The sequence below is a fragment of the Myxine glutinosa genome, chromosome 3 (genome assembly GCF_964187855.1).
Source record: "Myxine glutinosa chromosome 3, kmMyxGlut1.1, whole genome shotgun sequence".
Lineage (NCBI taxonomy): Eukaryota > Metazoa > Chordata > Myxini > Myxiniformes > Myxinidae > Myxine > Myxine glutinosa.
Genome location: NC_136263.1, coordinates 61,318,078 through 61,338,644, shown reverse-complemented (window position 1 = coordinate 61,338,644; position 20,567 = coordinate 61,318,078). Strand labels below are relative to the sequence as shown.

The following is a 20,567-nucleotide window of genomic DNA, read 5'->3' as shown; positions in this document are numbered from 1 at the left end:
ACCTGCCTCATTCTCATCGACCCTCTCTGAAAAAATGTCCACTTCTCCCTTCGTTGACCTCCACACCCCTTCTGACCTCACTGACTACTACAACCACACTCTCTCTTCCTGCCTTGACCAAATTGCGCCTATAAAAACCAAAACAGTTTCTTTCACCCATTCTGCTCCCTGGTTTACCCCTGAGCTCCGCCTAATGAAAACTCGTGCTCGCCAACTTGAAAGACTCCGCAATAAAACAGGTCTCACAGTTCACTCCCAGGCCTACAAGGACCACATACAACACTATAAAGATGCCCTCTCCCGCGCCCGCTCCGCCTACTACTCTCAAATTATCCACTCTGGCTCCGGAAACCCAAAAGCACTCTTCTCTACAATAAACAAACTCCTCAGCCCCCTGAACACCACCACCCAGTCATTCACAATAGACAACTGCATCTCCTTCCTTTCATTCTTCCAACGCAAAATTGAAAACATCTACAACAGCTTGACCACCGCCGCACCCGCTCCCCCTCAAACCACCTGCCCCCCCTTATCCTGCCATCCCCTGTCTCAATTCTCCCCAGTCTCCCCTACTGACCTCTCTGAACTCCTCATCGGAATGAAAACTGCCACCTGCACTCTTGACCCCATCCCCTCCAGCTTTGTCAAGGCCTCCCTTCCTGCTCTTTCTCCACTTATCATTGCAACAATAAACTCCTCCCTGTCTACAGGCATCGTCCCACCATCCCTCAAAATTGCTGCTGTTACCCCCATTCTGAAAAAAACCTGGACTAAACCCTGACACCCTAAATAACTTCAGACCCATCTCCAACCTACCCTTTCTGTCAAAGGTTTTGGAACGCGCTGTAGCCACTCAACTCAAGCATCACCTCTCTGCCAATAACCTGTATGAAACATTCCAATCCGGATTCCGGTCCAACCACAGTACTGAAACTGCTCTCCTCAAAATCACCAACGACCTTCTCCTCTCCTCTGATGCTGGCAACCTCAACATTCTCATCCTCCTCGACCTCAGCGCTGCCTTTGACACCATCGATCACACCATCCTCCTCACCCGACTTGAAACCACCTTTAACATTACCGGCACTGCCCTCTCTTGGATTAAATCATACCTCTCTGACAGACGTCAGTTCATCTCCATCAATAACTGCAAATCCCCCACTGCTCCCCTCCCCCAAGGTGTCCCCCAAGGTTCAGTTCTTGGCCCCCTCCTCTTTATCCTTTACCTGTCCCCCCTCGGTCACTTAATCCGCCGTCATGGTCTCCAATTCCACTGCTTCGCCGATGACATCCAGCTTTTCATCTCCACCAAGTCCATCTCCACCGCCACCCACTCTATCCTGACAAACTGCATCACTGAAATAAAATCCTGGCTTCAAATCAACTTCCTCAAACTTAACTGTGATAAATCTGAAATAATCATCATTGGCCCAAAAACGCTCACCAAGTCCACCCATAACTTTGCCCTCAACATCGACGGTTTCCCAGTGTCCACCTCCCCTCACATCCGGAATCTTGGCATCATCTTTGACCAAACCCTCTCCTTCGACAAATACACTAAACAGATCACAAAGACAGCCTTCTTCCACCTGAAAAACATCGCCCGTCTCCGTCCATCCCTCTCCTCTGTGGCTGCAGAAACCCTCATCCACGCCTTCATCACTTCCCGTCTGGACTACTGCAATAGCCTCCTTTATGGTTCACCCTCAACAATCACCAATAAACTCCAATACATTCAGAACTCCGCTGCCCGTCTACTCACCCATTCCCGGACCCGTGACCACATCACCCCCGTCCTTTACAAGCTTCACTGGCTCCCCATCTCCCAGAGAATCCAGTACAAAATCCTCCTCTTGACCTACAAAGCCCTCCATAACCTGGCCCCATCCTACCTGGCTGACCTCCTCTCCAGACACACTCCCACCCGCAACCTCCGCTCTGCTGGTACCAACCTCCTGACCCCCCCCCATCCGGACCAAATTTAGATCCTGGGGGGACAGGGCCTTCTCCATCGCTGCTCCCACCCTCTGGAACTCGCTACCTCACACCATCAGAGACTCCTCCTCACTCACCACATTCAAAACATCACTCAAGACCCACCTGTTCAACACTGCATTCAACATTTAACCCACAGCATCTAACCCCTGACTATCTCCTCTCCTTCTCCCTCCTTTGTGCTTTGAATATTTCCCTATTGATTCTTCTTTTTTTGCAATTGTCTTTATGTTTTGCTATGCGTTATGTTTTGCACTCTGTCAAAGCGTCTTTGGGCTTCCTGAAAAGCGCTATATAAAATAAATGCATTATTATTATTATTATTATTGATTTCCAATCTCATGTGGACTCGGACAAGCACAAGAAAAGAGTTCCTGGAAAGAGCTCATCATCGTTATCAGTAAAATTGGCAGATTATTTTGTAAAACCTGGCAGCAAATCAGAGGATGCAGTCACTGCACAGCAGACAGTGCTTTTGCATTGCACAGCATTAAGCATCATAATAGTGTCAAGGCAATGGATCGCACATCTGAAGAGCAACAAACCAGTGCTGAGAAATATGCGTGGGTACATCAGGAGGAAGAGGACAGATGAAGGGCTCGTGAAATGAAAGGACTCCCTACATTAAAATTTGAATAATTATAACATTGATTTTTGAGGCCATAACACTTGTTATTTATGGATTATTATATAGCGATGCGTGTGCAACCTGCGGCTCCTTGGCTACGTCATTTTTCTGAGGACACAGCTGTGCCGCTGATGTAATGTCCTCTTACCAACAAGCTGGTACTCAGTTTGCCGACCGCAGAAGGATGACAGGCTGAGTGAATGAATGAATGAATGAATGAATGATCGTTTTAAGGCCATTTTTCCCTGCTAGAGCAGGGGTTAGCCTTGCGGGCCCCATGACAATCATGGTTCCCTGTTTGAGGCAATGTTTTTTATGGCCGGATGCCCTTCCTGACGCCAACCATTGGTCACGCTCTTAGGATGCGCAGGGATACGGTGTACCTATTCTAAACCGGGGTACACACCGGGATCATTCATCCCAGCAAGCTGGTACTCAATTTGCCGACCTCGGAAGGATGACAGGCTGAGTCAACCCCCCTGGCGTTAATTCAGCGATCGACCGGGATTCGAACCCAGGATCCTAGGATCCCAAACCGGCACCCTAACCGCTAAGCCAACACCAGGCTTGTTATTAGTGACTAGTACACTCGCTGACTGCAGGAGTGGCAGGGGTCATGTTATTATCCATATTATTATTGCCAATTATTATTATTATTATTTCTTATGTCAGATCAGGTCATTGAAAAGATCAGACCGTGCCTCACCATTCTAAATTCCCGATCATAAAACTTAATAAAATGTACTTCCATAAGGGTGTCAGGGGAAGGGGTAGCGGGATCTTCACAATTTACAAAATCCCTTTGGGAGGGGGGGGGGGAGGGGGGGGGGAGGGAAGATATTATTTTAAACATTAATATTATGCTATTATCCCAGGTGTTATTACTTACTTTTGTTATTAGAAGTGGACTTGGAAAAACTCAATCTTTCAAAAAAAAACAAAAAAACAATAAAACTAGAACGTTACTCAGTAGAGAGCATACCTCCACCTGGTTGGCCATGTCACTCAATGGTGAAGAATCACTTAAAAATTCTACTAGCTGGATCCGGATCTTCACCAAAATTGAATCAATTCTTCTTTGTCACACACACATCCTGTCCAACAACTTTCGTCCAAATCGATCCATAACTTTTTGAGATATCCCACAATGTATAGTTTTTGGCCCTATCTCCCAATGGTGAAGAATCACTTAAAAACTAAATAATTCTCATATCCGAATCCATATTTAGATTTTCACCAAAATCGAATATATTTGTCCTTGTCAGACACCCAACCTGTCCACCAAGTTTTGTCCAAATCCATCCACAACTTTGAGATCTCCTGCTATGTATCGTGTTTGGCCCCATCTCCCAATGGTGAAGAATCACGTAAAAAATTATACTAGCCGGGTCCAAATCTTCACCAAAACCGAATCATTTCGTCCTTGTCACATACGCTACATCTCTGCCAAATTTCGTCCGAATCTGTCCACAACATCGAGATATTTTGTTCACAAGCGGACAGACAGGGGTGGAAACATAACCTCCATCCACCTTTGGTGGCAGAGGTAATAAAAACATTAAAAACCAAAGCCACCTTAACACGGATATACACCTCAACACGCAACCCCATTGGCGGTAGAGAAAACCCCCTTGGTGGACAGGGGGGAAATGAATTCGCTACAACCTTCATTGTGTGACCCCTAGTCCTCCTGTCAAATTTGGATCAGATTGGACAAGTAACGACCAAATATCGTCAGACAGACAAATTGCATACTTCAGTATGATAATGTATATGGTTGTAATTAATTAATTAATTAATATTTGAAATTAAAATATGGTAGCCCAACTTGTACTATGTTTAGTCGTGCAAATGTTGCGGTTTGTTAAATCGAAGCATCGTTTGTAATAAAGTTTGTTGGTGATACGAAGACCAGCTTGGCGAGCAGGGTTTCACGTCACGCCGCGCACGACACGAGGGTGACTCCGGGAGGCGGGAACGCGCTCGTGGACTCGTCGCGCGAACCCCGAACCTCCCCCTAATACAATAGGCCCTCAGTCTTACTTTACACGGGGGCTTCCGGGAACGTAACCCCCACGTAAAACGAGCCAGCAGCACGTACCATGTTAAAAGTGTTTGGTTATGACTAGACCGGGCTCGGGCAAGAACCACCAACCTTAAGCTTATACTTATAGACGTAGCGTTCATTCGGACATGCAACGCTGAGGAAAGCCCGCGCGTTCAAATAAAACTTCCCAAATCGAATATAAAATACAATAACCGGATTAACGCGCAACCACAAGATGGCTGACAGAATGCGCCTCCCACGTAGATCGCAATCGCAAACAGGAAACGAAACGCAAGTGCTTTGATATAACGCACCGTCATGTTAGGCCTGAGCGCGAAGCACAATCGCGACAAACGAAAATACAGTGCAGGTACCTTTGCTGTCACAATAAAACCTTGCGCCGACCGAACAACAATCCGCAAGGAAATGAGATTCTTCTTCCTCTTCATTGGGTTCACATTATTATTAAAGCAGGCCCCGCCCCGATGTTGGTAGCTTCCCATTGGTTGAAGCACAATCTGGGCGTTTCGACGCGAGACGTGTTAGGTTTCTTCTACCTCGTGTTGCACCTTTTAAAGACGTATTTGGGGCGAAAGGGAGAAGAACTGCGTTCTGGCTTTTCAGGTTAGTCTGGTGTCCAATCCCGATGGGGTTGGATGAGACAAAAAAACTCCCGCACTGGTATTTCGTCAGCAATGGGTGGCTACACCTCAGCGTATACAGGTGTCACAATCTCTGCATGCACTCAAAGCCATTCATTGGTTCAATGTATTATTAACGCACAGGTTGTAAACCTGGTGCGTTATAGCGTTTGCCTGGGAATTTCGGGCGCTCAAAAGTGAAGCTAGTTTCTGTCACCCATTTCTGTCGCTCATTTCTGTCGCTCATTTCTGTCGCTCAGATGTGTAAACATGACGTCATCAAATCTATATTTATAGGATAGGTTATAGGAGATATATATGTTATAGGATAGGAATATAGGACCCAAATGACCCAGAGGACCCAAATGACCCAGAGGACCCAAATGACCCAGAGGACCCAAATGACCCAGAGGACCCAAATGACCCAGAGGACCCAAATGACCCAGAGGACCCAAATGACCCAGAGGACCCAAATGACCCAAATGACCCAGAGGACCCAGAGGACCCAAATGACCCAGAGGACCCAAATGACCCAGAGGACCCAGAGGACCCAAATGACCCAGAGGACCCAGAGGACCCAAATGACCCAGAGGACCCAAATGACCCAGAGGACCCAGAGGACCCAAATGACCCAGAGGACCCAGAGGACCCAGAGGACCCAGAGGACCCAAATGACCCAGAGGACCCAAATGACCCAGAGGACCCAAATGACCCAGAGGACCCAAATGACCCAGAGGACCCAAATGACCCAGAGGACCCAAATGACCCAGAGGACCCAAATGACCCAGAGGACCCAAATGACCCAGAGGACCCAAATGACCCAGAGGACCCAAATGACCCAGAGGACCCAAATGACCCAGAGGACCCAAATGACCCAGAGGACCCAAATTCTATGTATGTTTCTATGATGATGTATGTTTTGGTGAAAGTACATAATGTGAATACTAGTAGCAATTTTACAAAAACCATGGCATAATTTCAAATCTTGACCCGAGATGATAATTATGCTACATCATAATTTCCATGTGCCAACCTGGGCGGAATCCAAGTGGATTCACTTGACTTGTTTTACTTGCAGGTATTCTTTGACACGGTATACAAGTCAACGCCCTTAAAAAAAAAAGAAGAAAAACCTCACGAACCCATCTCCAACGATTTTAAAGCAACTACAGCATATATCACTGTGGTTTCTTCAAGGTGAGTTGAGGTCGCCCATTTACAAGGAACTTCAGCGTGGGAGGTTTTTAGACCCACTGAGCGTGAACAATCAGGCCAACATCTGAGTAGGGCCAACTCCCCATCCCCACAGTTTGCAGATAGCTAATCAATTTTAAAATGATCTCTTTATTTAAAATTATTATCTGAGGTTAAGAGTTGGCTTAACACATTTGAAATGTCACAAACCTTGGAAACAAGGTAAATAGCACAGTGGGGTGGGTGATCAGATTCAGGAAAGTCGAGATACTTTCATAGATTGGCAAATGCAGTTTAACATGCACCCAGTTGGACTTGGAGGTAGCTTAGGTTAAATCCATAAGCACATTATTAAACAAGAATGACAGCATTGAGGTCACAACCTGGGACAAAATCTGTTAACGGACGTATTGGAAAACGCACATTTAAAGCACTCTTAAGACACCTCTCATCCATGTCACTCTCCCCACGGTTATATCAGGACGAGCTGATTCGGCGCACCGTCACGAATTGCCTAACCCCAATGTGGGGCTGTTCAAAAATTATGCAATGCCATTTTTCTTAGCAATTTGCGTAACACGTAACGCTTGATTGCCGTGTGTTCTGACGAGCTTGATTAAATCTTTACCAGATTCCTCTTTTCTCCCGCCTCTGAAACAAACTCACACTCTCTTCAATCCCACTCTTCCCTCCAGGTCTTTAAAACAGCTGATCACCACCATCTCTTATCTTCCCCCATCCAAAACCTTGATCTTTTCTACCCCCGTTAATACACCCCAAACCCACCTCCTTCAAATTCCGTTTTCTTTATATGAACTTTTCTGGAGCATTACTTTGTTCCTCCTAAGAACACAAGGGTAGTCCAGCATGCACACAGATTTTTAGAATGTCCCTTGTTTTTTATCATCTGGCATTTTCCACAAGCCATGGAATGTTTCTTCTTTTCTATAGTTTGCTACATGGCACATACCATATAAAAGGGCCTTTTCTATGCACTTTTCCAAGAATAATATTCTCCTGGGTCAACCAAGTTGATGTTCACATGGGTTATCAAATGTAATGTTGCCAACATGATGCACTCCAAGTTAATAGCTTATTTACTTTATTTTCATCTAGGTCGATGCAAAATGCACACAGGGTGACTGAATGCCTTGAATTATTTTGCATCAAAATAGTTGTCAGGGTTGTCAGGGTCCAAAATGTTAAAACTGGGTAAACGGGTTTGTCAGTCAAAATTTTTTAACAGCTCTGTAAGTGATACTGTATTTCTTGCCGACTGGTTATTGATCAATTTTTCAGAAAACCCTCCGCAAAGCAAAAAAGCAAAGCAAAAAGCAAAAGCAAAAAGCAAAAAAAAAAAAAAAAAAAGTAAAAAAAAGCAAAAAAAAAAAGCAAAAAAAAATCAAAAGCAAAAAAAAAAAAGCAAAAAAAAGCAAAAAGCAAAAAAAGCAAAAAAAGCAAAAAAAAGCAAAAAGCACAAAAAAAAAAAAAAAAAAAAAAGCAAAGCAAAAAAAAAAAAAAGCAAAAAAAGCAAAAAGCAAAAAGCAAAGCAAAAAAGAAACAGGCAAATCTATCTCGGTCAAGTTGACAAGCCATTTGGAAGCACCGCATTGTTTTGATACTTTGGTTGTTTGATACTTGTTTAATACTTTGGTTGAAGAAGATAGAATGACATGGGTGGGGATACCAGTTAGCAAATAATGCAAGTCTTAAATTATTTTGACTTCAGGTATGGACAGCCAGTTAGTGAAAGACTTGGGTAAAAAAAATTTTTTTAAAGGCCGAATGGCAAATGATGAACCAATAAATTCCACATTCTGTGTCACTTTCAGTCAAACGTCGGGCATTGATTCATCATTCCAATCACAGGACTCTTTGGCTTTAATAACAGCAAAATTCATCATTCCAATCACAAATTAATACCATAGAATTAATATATTGAAGGAGCTGGGGCTCCCACGTCGATCGGAAGAATGGACGCGACAAAAAGCTGGAATTCATCCGAGTTGCTTTAATCAAACCAAACACTCAGGCACTCTGAAAAGCCCGTTTATCGGGCAGCAATGTATATACATATTATCCCGGAGCGTTTGCCCAGGAAAGGCGAGAGGGGGCGTGGCCCAGCGTCCCGACCGAGGCCTGGCAAGTTGAGCGCGGGCCTGCCCGGCGTCCTGGACGAGCCCGGCATGGTGATCGCTCCGCGTCCTTGATAGGTGCAAGGCGATTGTGAAAATCCAGCAGTAGCCGCTACACACGTCCCCCTAGAATCGACTTGCACCGGCAGGGTCAATTTGAGGGGGGTCCTGATGACCCGGCCGAAGCGACCCCTGGTGGGTCGTGGGAGGGGGTCCGGTGTGGTGGTGGGCGGTCGAGTGGGGGGCACCGTGGACGAGGGGCGGCCTCGCCGCGGCGGAAGGGCCACCCGTGGTGGGTGGTCGACGTCCACGTGCGCCGGCTTGAGGCGGTCCACCGCAATCCGGTCCGACCTGCCGCCGATGTCGATGACGAACGACTTGTCGTCCCGTCGCAGCACCCGGAAGGGCCCGTCGTACGGCGGCCGGAGTGGCCCCCGATGTGCGTTGTGACGCACAAAAACATACTCCGCTGTGCGAAGTGCTGGGGGGACGTAGGACTGGGGGTCACCGTGGTGGGATGTTGGCACGGGGGCAAACCGTCGGGCGGCCTCCTGGAGGTCCGAGCGCTGGTGAGCTGCGGACCAGGGACTGGTAGCGTCGGGCACGAATTCGCCCGGGACGCGTAGCGCCTGGCCATAGACAAGCTCGGCGGTGGATGCCTGGAGGTCCTCCTTGGGGGCCGTGCGGAGGCCCAAAAGGACCCACGGCAGCCGGTCGGCCCAACCGCCGTCTTGAAGGCCGGCCATGAGCGCGGCCTTCATGGAGCGGTGGAATCGCTCGCACAACCCGTTTGCTTGGGGGTGGTAGGCCATAGTACGGTGGAGCTTGACCCCCAGGTTGCGGGCGACCGCGCCCCACAGCTCGGAGGTGAACTGTGGTCCGCGGTCTGACGAGATGTCCGCCGGTGCGCCGAAGCGGGCGACCCAGGTGGCGATGAAAGCCTGCGCCACGTCGGCGGTGGTGGTGGAGACAAGGGGAACGGCCTCCGGCCACCTGGTGGTCCTGTCCACCATGGTGAGCAGGTGTGTGAACCCCCGTGACGGGGGGAGGGGGCCCACCAGATCCACGTTGACGTGGTCGAAACGTCGTTCGGGCACGGTGAAAGGTGCCAGCGGGGCCTGGGTGTGTCGGTGGACCTTGGCCCGTTGGCAGGCCGTGCAAGTGCTGGTCCAATCGCGGACGTCCCGACGAAGGCCGTGCCAGACGAATCGCGCCGACACCAGCTTCTGGGAAGCTTTCCGGCCCGGGTGGGAAAGGCCGTGGAGGGAGGCGAAGATGCGGCGTTGCCAGGTGACGGGCACGATGGGGCGAGGCTGGCCTTGGGAGACGTCGCAGAGCAGGACAGTGTCCGTGAAGGGGATGTCAGCCAGGCGGAGGCCCATGTCCGCCACCCGGAGGGCTTGCACCGTGGTGTCGGTGGTTTGGTCCGCCGCCATAAGCGCAAAGTCCACGCCCAGGTGGACCGCGTTCGCGCTGGCCCGGGAAAGACAGTCGGCCACGGCGTTGTTTTTGCCGGCGACGTGCCGGATGTCCGTGGTAAACTCCGACACGGCGGAGAGGTGGCGCTGTTGGCGGGCCGACCACGGCTCCGTGACCTTGGCCATGGCGTAAACCAACGGCTTGTGGTCGACGAACGCTGTGAAAGGTCGGCCCTCCAGGAGGTGGCGGAAATGGCGGACGGCCAGGTGTAGACCGAGGAGCTCCCGGTCAAACGTGCTGTATTTGAGCTCGTTCGGCCGGAGCTGCCGGCTGAAAAAAGCGAGTGGCTGCCAGACCCCGTTCACCCATTGCTCATGTACGGCGCCCACCACGTAGTCGGAGGCATCCGTGGTGAGGGCGATGGGAGCGTTGAGCACCGGGTGAGCGAGCAGTGTTGCGTCGGCGAGGGCCCGCTTTGAGCTTTGGAAGGCCGCATCCATTGCTGCGGACCAGGCGATGTCGTGCTTGGCCGGCTTGCCCCGGAGGGCTTCGTAGAGGGGCCGCATGAGTTGAGCAGCGCGGGGCACGAAGCGGTGATAAAAATTCACCATTCCCAGGAATTCCTGCAGAGCCTTTATGGTGCGGGGACGCGGGAACGTGGTGATGGCCTCGACCTTGGTTGGCAGCGGCACGGCCCCGTTCTTGGTGATGTGGTGGCCCAAAAAATCAACGGCCGTCGTGCCGAAGTGGCATTTGGCCGGGTTGACGATGAGGCCGTGCTCACTGAGGCGCCCGAACAGTGTTCGGAGGTGGAGGAGGTGCTCGGCCCGGGACGTGCTGGCGACGAGGATGTCGTCCAGGTAAACGAAAAACGGCAGGTCACGCATCACGCCGTCCATCAAGCGCTGGAACGCCTGAGCCGCGTTCTTGAGACCAAACGGCATCCGCAAGAATTCGAATAAGCCGAACGGCGTGATGACTGCCATTTTAGGGACGTCGGCCGCCCTGACAGGTACCTGGTGATATCCCCGTATGAGATCAATTTTCGAAAAAATGACCCGTCCCGCCAGACGGGCGGAGAAGTCTTGGATATGCGGGATCGGGTACCTGTCGGGGGTGGTAGCGTCATTGAGACGGCGGTAGTCGCCACACGGGCGCCATCCACCCCCCGGCTTTGGCACGATGTGCAGTGGCGAGGCACACGCGCTATCGGAGCGCCGCACGATGCCGAGGTGCTCCAACGCGTCGAATTCGGCCTTCGCCACGGCGAGCTTGGCTGGGTCGAGGCGGCGGGCCCTGGCGTAGACCGGCAGGCCCGTGGTTGGTATGTGGTGCTCGATCCCATGCCGTACTGCGACGGCCGAAAACGTCGGCCGCGTGAGGGCCGGGAACTCCGTGAGCAGGCGAGCAAACTCGTTCGCCGCCGGGACGGCGCATGCCAGCTCGCTCGGCGCGGAGCTGCTCAATGTGCATACCAGGGAGCTGAAGGTTTCGGCTTTGATTAAACGACGCCGTTGGACGTCCACCAGCAGTCCGTGTGCGCAGAGGAAGTCGGCGCCTAGCAGAGCCATGGGCACGTTTGCGGTTACAAACGTCCAAGCAAAGCGTTGGCCGCCGAAGCAGAGGGTGACGTTGCGCGGGCCGAAGGTGCGGATGGTCGATCCGTTGGCCGCAACCAAGGAGGGGCCGCAAACCGCGGATTGCCTGTCCTGGTCAGAGGCGGGTATGACGCTCAGTTGGGCGCCGGTGTCGCACAGGAAGCGCCGTCCGGACGCTTTATCCGTGATGAACAGTAAGTTGCCCGTGTGGCCGGCGCTCATGGCTGGTAATGAACGCCGGCCCGGCCGTTTCCCGGCCTGCCGAAGGTGCACGGGGGTCGGCATGTCCGGGCCTTCTGTCCGAACCTGGCATGATAGTAACACCACGCTTGGTCAGGTGGAGGCCCCGGTCGTCGTGCTGGAGGTGGTCGGCTCGGTGTAGCGGCCGCCAATTGCGTCGGCAGTTCGGTCGTCGACCGTGCCGGGTGCTTGGGCGCCATGGGTGTTGCGTCGGACGGCGGTGGGTCCCATGTCGCCGCTGCGATGCGCTGTCCTGAGGCGGAGATCTTGTCGGCTTCTCTGGCAAGGGCCCGGGGATCTGTGATCGTCGTGCTTGCCAGGGCGAGGCGTACCGGGTTAGGCAGCTGACGGAGGAACAGCTCCCGGAGCAGGAATGCCGGAGAGTGCTCGCCGAGCAGTGAAAGCATGTAGTCCATTCGCTCGGAAGGGCGCATGTCGCCGAGCTCGGGCAGGTCGAGCAGGCGCCGTGCGCGTTCCGCCGATGGGAGGGCGAAAGCGTCGAGGAGAAGCTTCTTAATCGCGCCGTATTTGTCAGCGGCTGGCGGGCTCTCGAGGAGGCTCAGGGCGCGGGCCGCGGTGGCCGAACCGAGTGCTGTTACCACATGGTGGAAGCGGGTGTCGTCGGCCGTGATGCCTCGCAGGGCGAACAGGGAATCCGCATGTGCGAACCAAACCGCCGCGTGAGCCTCCCAGAAGGTAGGCAGTTTAAGGGCGACTGCCGTGTCCATGTCGGTAGGTCACCAATGAAGGAGCTGGGGCTCCCACGTCAATCGGAAGAATGGACGCGACAAAAAGCTGGAATTCATCCGAGTTGCTTTAATCAAACCAAACACTCAGGCACTCTGAAAAGCCCGTTTGTCGGGCAGCAATATATATACATATTATCCCGGAGCGTTTGCCCAGGAAAGGCGAGAGGGGGCGTGGCCCAGCGTCCTGGCTGCGGCCTGGCAAGTTGAGGGCGAGCCTGCCCGGGCATGCCCGGGCGTCCCAACCGAGGCCTGGCAAGTTGAGCGCGGGCCTGCCCGGGCGTCCTGGACGAGCCCGGCATGGTGATCGCTCCGTGTCCTTGATAGGTGCAAGGCGATTGTGAAAACCCAACGGTAGCCGCTACAATATCAAAATATTGTGGCGGACACGAAAGCACTGACGTGCTGACATCACCCCGCACACCAAGTGGGGGTGGGCCACGCCGGGGAGAGAGGCGTGGCCTCAGGATATACACGGGGTGCGCAGCCCCGAGCAGCTCAGTGCTGCAGTTTGAGTGCTTTGAATAAAGACTCTTTTAAATGAACCGCATTGTCCGCTTGCTCCTTTCGTAAGCCTTAGCGTGCGCAGCACCGCGCTTCATATGGTGACCTCGACGTTGGATCTGCCGTAGCGATCCTTCGAACACGACGCCATTGCAATGGCAAACAACGCGATGTCGGTCAAACTTCCCGAATTTTGGGAGGCCCAGGCCGAAGTCTGGTTCGTCCAAGCCGAAGCCCAGTTTCAGCTTCGGCGCATCACCAGCGACGACACGCGCTACTGCCACGTCGTCGCCTCCCTCGGGCCCGGCACGGCCGCTCGAGTTGTGTCCGTCATTCGCCACCCACCGGACGGCCACAAGTACGAGGCGCTCAAGCGGCTACTCCTAGCCACGTTCGGCCTCACAGAGGACGTACGGGCCGACCACCTCCTGGATCTCCCCGAGCTCGGCGACACGCGCCCGTCGGTCCGAATGGACCATATGCTGTCGCTGTTGGGCGACGAAGCCCCTGGTTCTCTATTCCGGGCGCTTTTCCGTCGCCAACTACCAGCACAGGTACGCCTCGTGTTGGCCGGGACCGTGATAACGGAACCCCGAGCACTGGCCGCCGAGGCAGACAGGTACTTCGCGGCTTCGGACACGCGGGCGAGAGTCGGTGCGGCCATCGCGGATCTCGAGGCTGATGCTGCTGCACACCCCGTGGATCCCGAGGCTGATGCCGATGCACACCTCGTGGCCGCCGCCACGCCCCGCCCATCACCGCGGAGAAAACCGCCACCGCGGGGAAAACCGCCGGCTCCACCAGCCTGGCGGAGCCAGCCGCGCTCCTCCAGCTCCACCACCTGGTGCCGGTTCCACGCCAGGTTCGGCCACGAGGCTCGACAGTGTCATCCGCCGTGCTCCTTCGACAGGTCGGGAAACGCCCGGGCCGGCGCTCGATAGTGGCAATGAGCGCCGGCCATTCAAACAGCCTACTGTTCATAACGGATACCTTATCCGGGTGCCATTACCTGTGCGACACGGGAGCGCAGGTGAGTGTCGTTCCTGCCGATACGTCGGACAAGCACACCGTGGGCGGGGGCCCCGCGCTGCTTGCCGCGAACGGGATGCCCATCCGTACGTACGGAAAACGCTGCCTCTCTCTGCGGTTCGGAGGGCAGGTTTTCCGATGGTCGTTCGTCACTGCCGACGTGCCCATGGCATTGCTTGGCGCGGACTTCCTGTGCGCAAATGGGCTCCTGGTCGACGTAAAGCACAGACGTCTTGTCCAGGCCGAGACGTTCAGCTCGCTCGCTTGTGCGCTGCCCAGCTCGTCGAGCAGCTCACTGAGCGGCTCACCGAGCCGCTTGCCATCGGCTTGCCGAACGGTTCGGTTCCAGCCACGTTGATCTGTACGCTTCCAGCAGCGGACGAATTCACCCGCCTCCTCGCCAGCTTCCCGGCCCTCACGCGGCCCACCTTCTCGGCGGGGGCCGTCAAGCACGGGGTGGCCCATCACATCCCCACCGTTGGGCCACCGGTCTACGCCCGGGCACGCCGCCTCGAGCCGACGAAGCTAGCGGTAGCAAAAGCGGCGTTCGCTACCCTGGAGCGACTTGGCATCGTTTGGCGCTCCGAGAGTGCTTGGGCATCGCCGCTGCACATCGTGCCGAAGCCCGGCAGGGGATGGCGACCGTGCGGGGACTATCGCCGTCTCAATGACGCCACCACCCCCGACCGCTACCCCGTCCCCCACATTCAGGACTTTTCCGCCCGTTTGGCGGGCATGTCCTTCTTCTCGAAGGTGGACCTCATACGCGGCTATCATCAGGTCCCCGTCAGGCCGGAGGACATCCCGAAGACGGCGGTCATCATGCCATTCGGACTCTTCGAATTCCTGCGATGCCCTTCGGTTTGAAGAATGCGGCTCAGACATTCCAGCGGCTGATGGACAGCGTCCTGCACGACTTGGATTTTGTATACGTCTACCTGGACGATATCCTTGTCGCCAGCGCGTCCCGCGAAGAGCACCTACACCACCTCCGCACGCTCTTCGAACACCTGGGCCAGCATGGCCTGATTGTGAACCCCGCAAAGTGCCGGTTCGGCGTCACCGAAATCGATTTTTTGGGGCACCGCGTCACCAGGCACGGAGCCGTCCCCCTGCCGACCAAGGTGGAGGCGGTGAAGGGGTTTCCGCGCCCCCGCACGATCAGGGGGCTGCAGGAGTTCCTGGGCATGGTGAACTTTTACCATCGGTTCCTGCCCCGTATCGCCCAGCTCCTGCGCCCCCTGCACGAAGCTCTCCGAGGTAAGCCGAGCAAAGGTGACGTTACCTGGACCGAGCAGATGGACGCGGCGTTCACGGGCGCGAAGCTCGCCTTGGCTAACGCCACCATGCTCGCGCACCCGGCGCCCAATGCACCGATCGCCCTCACCACCGACGCCTCGGACTACGCGGTGGGCGTGGTGCACGAGCAATGGGTGCGTGGAGCTTGGCAACCGCTGGCGTTCTTTAGCCGGCAGCTTCGCCCGCAAGAACGCCATTACAGTACCTTCGACCGCGAGTTGCTCGGGCTTCACTTGGCGGTCAGGCACTTCCGCCATCTGCTCAAGGGCCGTGCGTTCACGGCCTTCGTCGACCACAAGCCGCTGGTCTTCGCGATGGGCATGGTCACCGAGCCGTGGTCGGCCCGGCAGCAGCGTCACCTCCCGGCCGTGTCCGAGTACACGACGGACATCCGGCACGTCGCGGGGAAGGACACCCCGGTGGCGGATTGCCTTTCCCGGGCCGTCGCCCACGCAGTCCACCTCGGCATTGACTATGCCCGGATGGCAGTGGACCAGGCCGCTGACCCCGACGTCCAGGCCTTGCGGACCGCCGTCATGGGCCTCCGCGTCACCGAGGTGCCGTTCGACGGCGTGGGCGCGGCCCTCTTGTGCGACGTCTCCCTCAGGCGGCCTCGCCCCATCGTGCCCGCGGGCTGGCAGCGCCAGGTGTTTGACGCCATCCACGGCCTGTCCCACCCGGGCACGAGGGCCTCCCAGAGGTTGATCGCCGACAACTTCGTCTGGCATGGCCTCCGGAAGGCCATCCGCGGCTGGGCCAGGACGTGCCTCGCGTGCCAGCGCGCCAATGTGCACCGGCACACCCAGGCCCCATTAGCCCCGTTTACGTGCCGGAACGCCGGTTTGACCACGTCCACGTGGACCTGGTGGGACCTCTGCCCCCCTCGCGGGGTTTCACCCACATCCTCACCATGGTGGACCGCACCACCCGGTGGCCGGAGGCCGTGCCCTTGGCGTCGACGACGGCGGCGGACGTCGCGCAGGCGTTCATCGCCACCTGGGTCGCCCGGTTCGGTGCCCCCTCAGACATCTCGTCCGACCGCGGCCCCAGTTCACCTCGGAGCTCTGGGGGGCGGTCGCGTGGGGGCTCGGGGTCCGGCTGCACCGAACCACGGCCTACCACCCCCAGGCTAACGGTCTGTGCGAGCGATTCCACCGCTCATTGAAGGCCGCGCTCCAGGCCACCCTCCGTGACGGTGGCTGGGTCAACAGGCTCCCCTGGGTCCTGCTGGGCCTCTGGACGGCGCCCAAGGATGACCTGCGCGCATCCGCGGCGGAGTTGGTCTTCAGGCAACCGCTGCGGGTGCCGGGCGAGTTCCTCCCCGACTCCACGGCACCATGGTCCGCGGCACAGCAGCGCTCCGCTCTGCAGGAGACCGCCCAGAGGTTCGCACCGGTGCCAACGGCATGCCACGGGCACCCACCGACGCACGTCGCCCCGGAGCTTCGCACGGCGGAGTACGTCTTCGTCCGCCACGATGCCCACCGGACACCACTGCGGCCCCCGTACGACGGGCCTTTCCGCGTGCTGGAGACCAGGGTGAAGCACTTCACCCTGGACATCGGCGGTACTCCTGACCGCGTTTCTGTGGACCGCCTCAAGCCGGCCCATCTCGACGTGGACCATCCACCGCCAGTGGCCCGACCCCCGCATCGGGGCCGCCCCCCTGCGGGCGGACCCCCGACACCGCCCAGCCCCGCCGCCCCCCGGTCCTGCACCCATCCCAGGGGCAGCCGGAGGCATCCCAGATGGCATCCCTGCATCCCGGACGTCGCCAGTCGCCAGGGGGCGCTTCGGCCGGGTCATCCGTTTGCCCCGCAAACTGACCCTTCAGGTGCGCGGGAATTCTGGGAAGTTTGACCTAGAGTTGACCTTTTGACCTCAAAAATAGTTGTTTTCTCAATTTAGTGATGCACTATGCAATCGCTGTTTAATATTCAAGTTAATAGGATGAAAATGGACAATTTTTCAGACGAAAAGTGATGATTTTAGAAGTTTGACCTTTGACCCCAAAAGAAGAGTTGGCTTTCCAATTCCATGATGTACTGTGCAATTGCTCTTTAATCTGCAGGTTAATCGGATGAAAAGTGACAATGTTTTAGATGAAAATTGATGATTTTAGAAGTTTGACCTCTTTGTACTCCCCCCCCCCCCCCACCCCCAGCCCTCTCCCTTCCACAGATCTACCGATGCTGCTCTTCTCTTCAGTTGTTGTGATTGTGTGCTTCCCTCCCTCTCCCCCTCTTGTCTCCTGCTCCCTTTATAACATGTTTTATGCTTCTCTGTTTATGTTTTTGTGTTTGCTCTTTTACATTAGCCTCGACTTTGTACACAACAAAAATTGTCGCAGGTACAAGAAGCAGAAAGCAACCGCATGCTGTCATCAAGGAATCTCTTTGAAGAGCTCTGCAACAAAATGGGTGGTGAATATGAACTTCTCCATTTCCTGACAGGTTTGGTGGCTCTCTGGTCTAGGGAACAGGTATTAAAGTGTATTAAAATTGTACCGAGATTGCGGATCAGCTTTCCCTGCATAAAAGAAAAACAAGTGCGGCACATAATGTTTCATCACAAGAAATGAATTTTTTTTTTCTGCTTGAAATCTATGATAGCTTTAACATCGATCTGCCAACTTCAGGGAAATCATTAAATCTGAACAGATCTGACTATAGTCAGTCTTCCAGATAAAGTTGGATTATTGCTGCAAAAAGCTGGGCCCTTATTGATAGTGTTGTCAGATCAGCTATTAGTGAGCATCCATTACAAAGAGTTCTCACACTGCCAGTAGCACTTCATTCCCTAGTGAAGAGTCCTTTCATTGTGATGGCTGAACAATGATTCGCAGAGTATATTCACGCACAGGTACAGTTTATCGACATGATCAATGACGATGCAAACACTAAAATGCAGAGCTTCCTCCACTGCCTGTTCAGGTGGCTGAAATGAACACCAACCACCAAGAATAAAACTTATCTTGTCGAAGCAACAGCCTCGTCCACCCCACTGGTACTTCTTGCTGCCTATGGTAAATAATTGTTGCCAAGTATGAAAATAGAATTCCGCTTTGAAATTGAGAACTTGAACTTAAATTAAAAAGTAATGTTTCTGCTTAAAATCCGATTAACAGTAATTGATTAAAATGTTTTTAAACATGCTTTAATATAAATGTACCTCTTGTCAATGCTTTTACTAATAGTCAGGCAGATAGGTGTAACAATTGTGGGTTTATACATACAAGCATGACATTTGGCACAGTCATAGATAATAGTCTAATGAATAATTCCAGATATGGACCCACCGCGAAAACGTCCTATGGTAGCCGTGGCGGCCATTTTACAAAATGGCCGCTTTTAGTCTAGTGGCTAGATAGGGGTCTCGTGCACCCCCCCCCCCCCGAAATATTCTTCTCATTGGTGTCTATAGATAGGAAAAAATGTGTAGAAAATGATTTGCTGTGTTAAATAGTTGGAAAAATGTCCCACGTATCATTTTTATGCAAATTAGTGCAAATTAGCAAATTAAATAAAGTGCAAATTAGCAAATTAAATAAAGTTTTTATTTATTTATTGCAACTTGTTATCGTATCTTATCTTTTTTTTCAGTTGGTGTTTCGAACAGCGAAATGTCTAAGAGTTATCAGCTAGTGGATCCACTGCAACCTGGACAATCAAAGGCGCAGGTACAGACGGATTGGAACAAGTGCGTTTTGTGCCAAAAAATCACACGAGAAAGTTTGCAATGCCCAGCAGAATCAAAACGGCACGATGTTGGAGTTGGTTATTCTACCATTGCCTTCAACATCAGACGTTTCAATGAACTTCACGAATTACCGATGCCACTAGAATTAGGACGCCTTGATGACGGGAATGGCATTGAAGCTACGTTTCTGGAGAACAATGCCAAGTGGCACAAATCTTGCCATACAAAATTCAATAATATAAAACTACAACGAGCAGAAAAAAGGAAATGCACACAGGGTTGCGACCCTGATGCTACTCCATCCAAGAAATACACTCGTCAAGTCGCTCATCATGAAGTGGCAGCATCGGATGTCTGTTTTTTATGCGAAGATGTGTCAACTTCCGAACCACTCCATGAGGCATCAACTTTTCGTCTAGACTCACGCGTACGAAGATGTGCATTAGACCTGCAGGACGAGAGGCTACTTGCAAAATTGAGTGCTGGGGACATGGTCGCACAAGATGCAAAATATCATCCAAGGCGTCTTGTTTCACTTTACAACAAAACTAAATCATTACAAGATAAACAGAAGATGGATACAACAAGATGGCTGAAAGTATTCTTGCCACACATACAAGGTCACTTGCAAAGAGCCTGTCGTGTGGATATAGTCTGGGACCAGTACCGTGACAACAGCCTGAAATCTCAAGCCAGGGACAAACGTGGGAAAGGCATTCGAAGGAGAGTTGACGGATCCACTGTTCTTCCAGGAAATTGGCAGCAGTTCCTGAGAATTGATGCAAACAAAACAGAACTGTTTGCCTTCTTGACAAAACACATCACACATCTTGTATCAGACAAGCAGATAGTCACCACGGATGGTTCAGATGTGACGTGCATTCCCGCACGCGACACCAGTCATCTTGCCCCATGTGACCATGAGGAGGCTGATACACGAATGATGATACATCTCGCGGATGCAGTCCGTGATGGATTTCAGAAAATTCTTCTGCGTACGGTGGATACAGATATAGTGGTATTGGCTGTGGCAGCAACAACCAAACTCAAAATCCAGGAGCTTTGGGTGGCCTTTGGGACAGGCCAGCACTTCAGGTATATTCCAGCACATGAAATTGCAGCATTCCTCAGACCAGATAAGTCACAGGCCCTCCCGATGTTCCATGCATACACAGGGTGTGACACAGTCTCGTCATTTAATACACGGGGCAAAAATACAGCCTGGGATACCTGGAAAGTATTTGACGAATTGACGCCAGCGTTAGTTCATCTGTCCACGGGGACAGCAGACATCTCTGATGACGTTGTGGCAGTGCTCGAGCGGTTCACCATTCTTCTCTACGATCGCACCAGCAATCTCGTCAACATAGACGAAGCTCGACAGGCACTCTTC

The 20,567-nt window shown here is 53.2% G+C and overlaps 1 protein-coding gene and 1 long non-coding RNA gene across 4 annotated transcripts in view; one reads left to right on the top strand and one right to left on the bottom strand.

Annotated features, from left to right (window-relative positions):
• LOC137416131 (E3 ubiquitin/ISG15 ligase TRIM25) overlaps positions 1-5,137 on the bottom strand; it is a 30,592-nt gene extending 25,455 nt beyond the window's left edge. The window contains exon 1 of one of the 2 annotated variants that reach the window (XM_068101659.2): positions 5,045-5,137. Coding sequence is in view for 1 of the 2 variants with exons in the window: in XM_068101658.2 (XP_067957759.2) it covers positions 4,779-4,810 (32 nt within the window). In the remaining variant the exon portion in view is untranslated. Of the gene's footprint in view, positions 1-4,778; positions 4,944-5,044 lie in introns of those variants that run through there. The other variant, XM_068101658.2, reaches the window with a different exon arrangement.
• Positions 5,138-5,237: 100 nt separating this feature from the next.
• On the top strand, positions 5,238-18,532 carry LOC137416127 (uncharacterized). Of its 2 annotated transcripts, none has more exons than XR_010982193.2 (3): positions 5,238-5,294; positions 6,390-6,508; positions 17,793-18,532. It is a non-coding gene; the product is annotated as an uncharacterized LOC137416127 (long non-coding RNA). The 2 variants fall into 2 exon arrangements; XR_010982192.2 differs by having other exon boundaries at positions 17,640-18,532.
• The last annotated feature ends 2,035 nt before the right edge of the window (positions 18,533-20,567 follow it).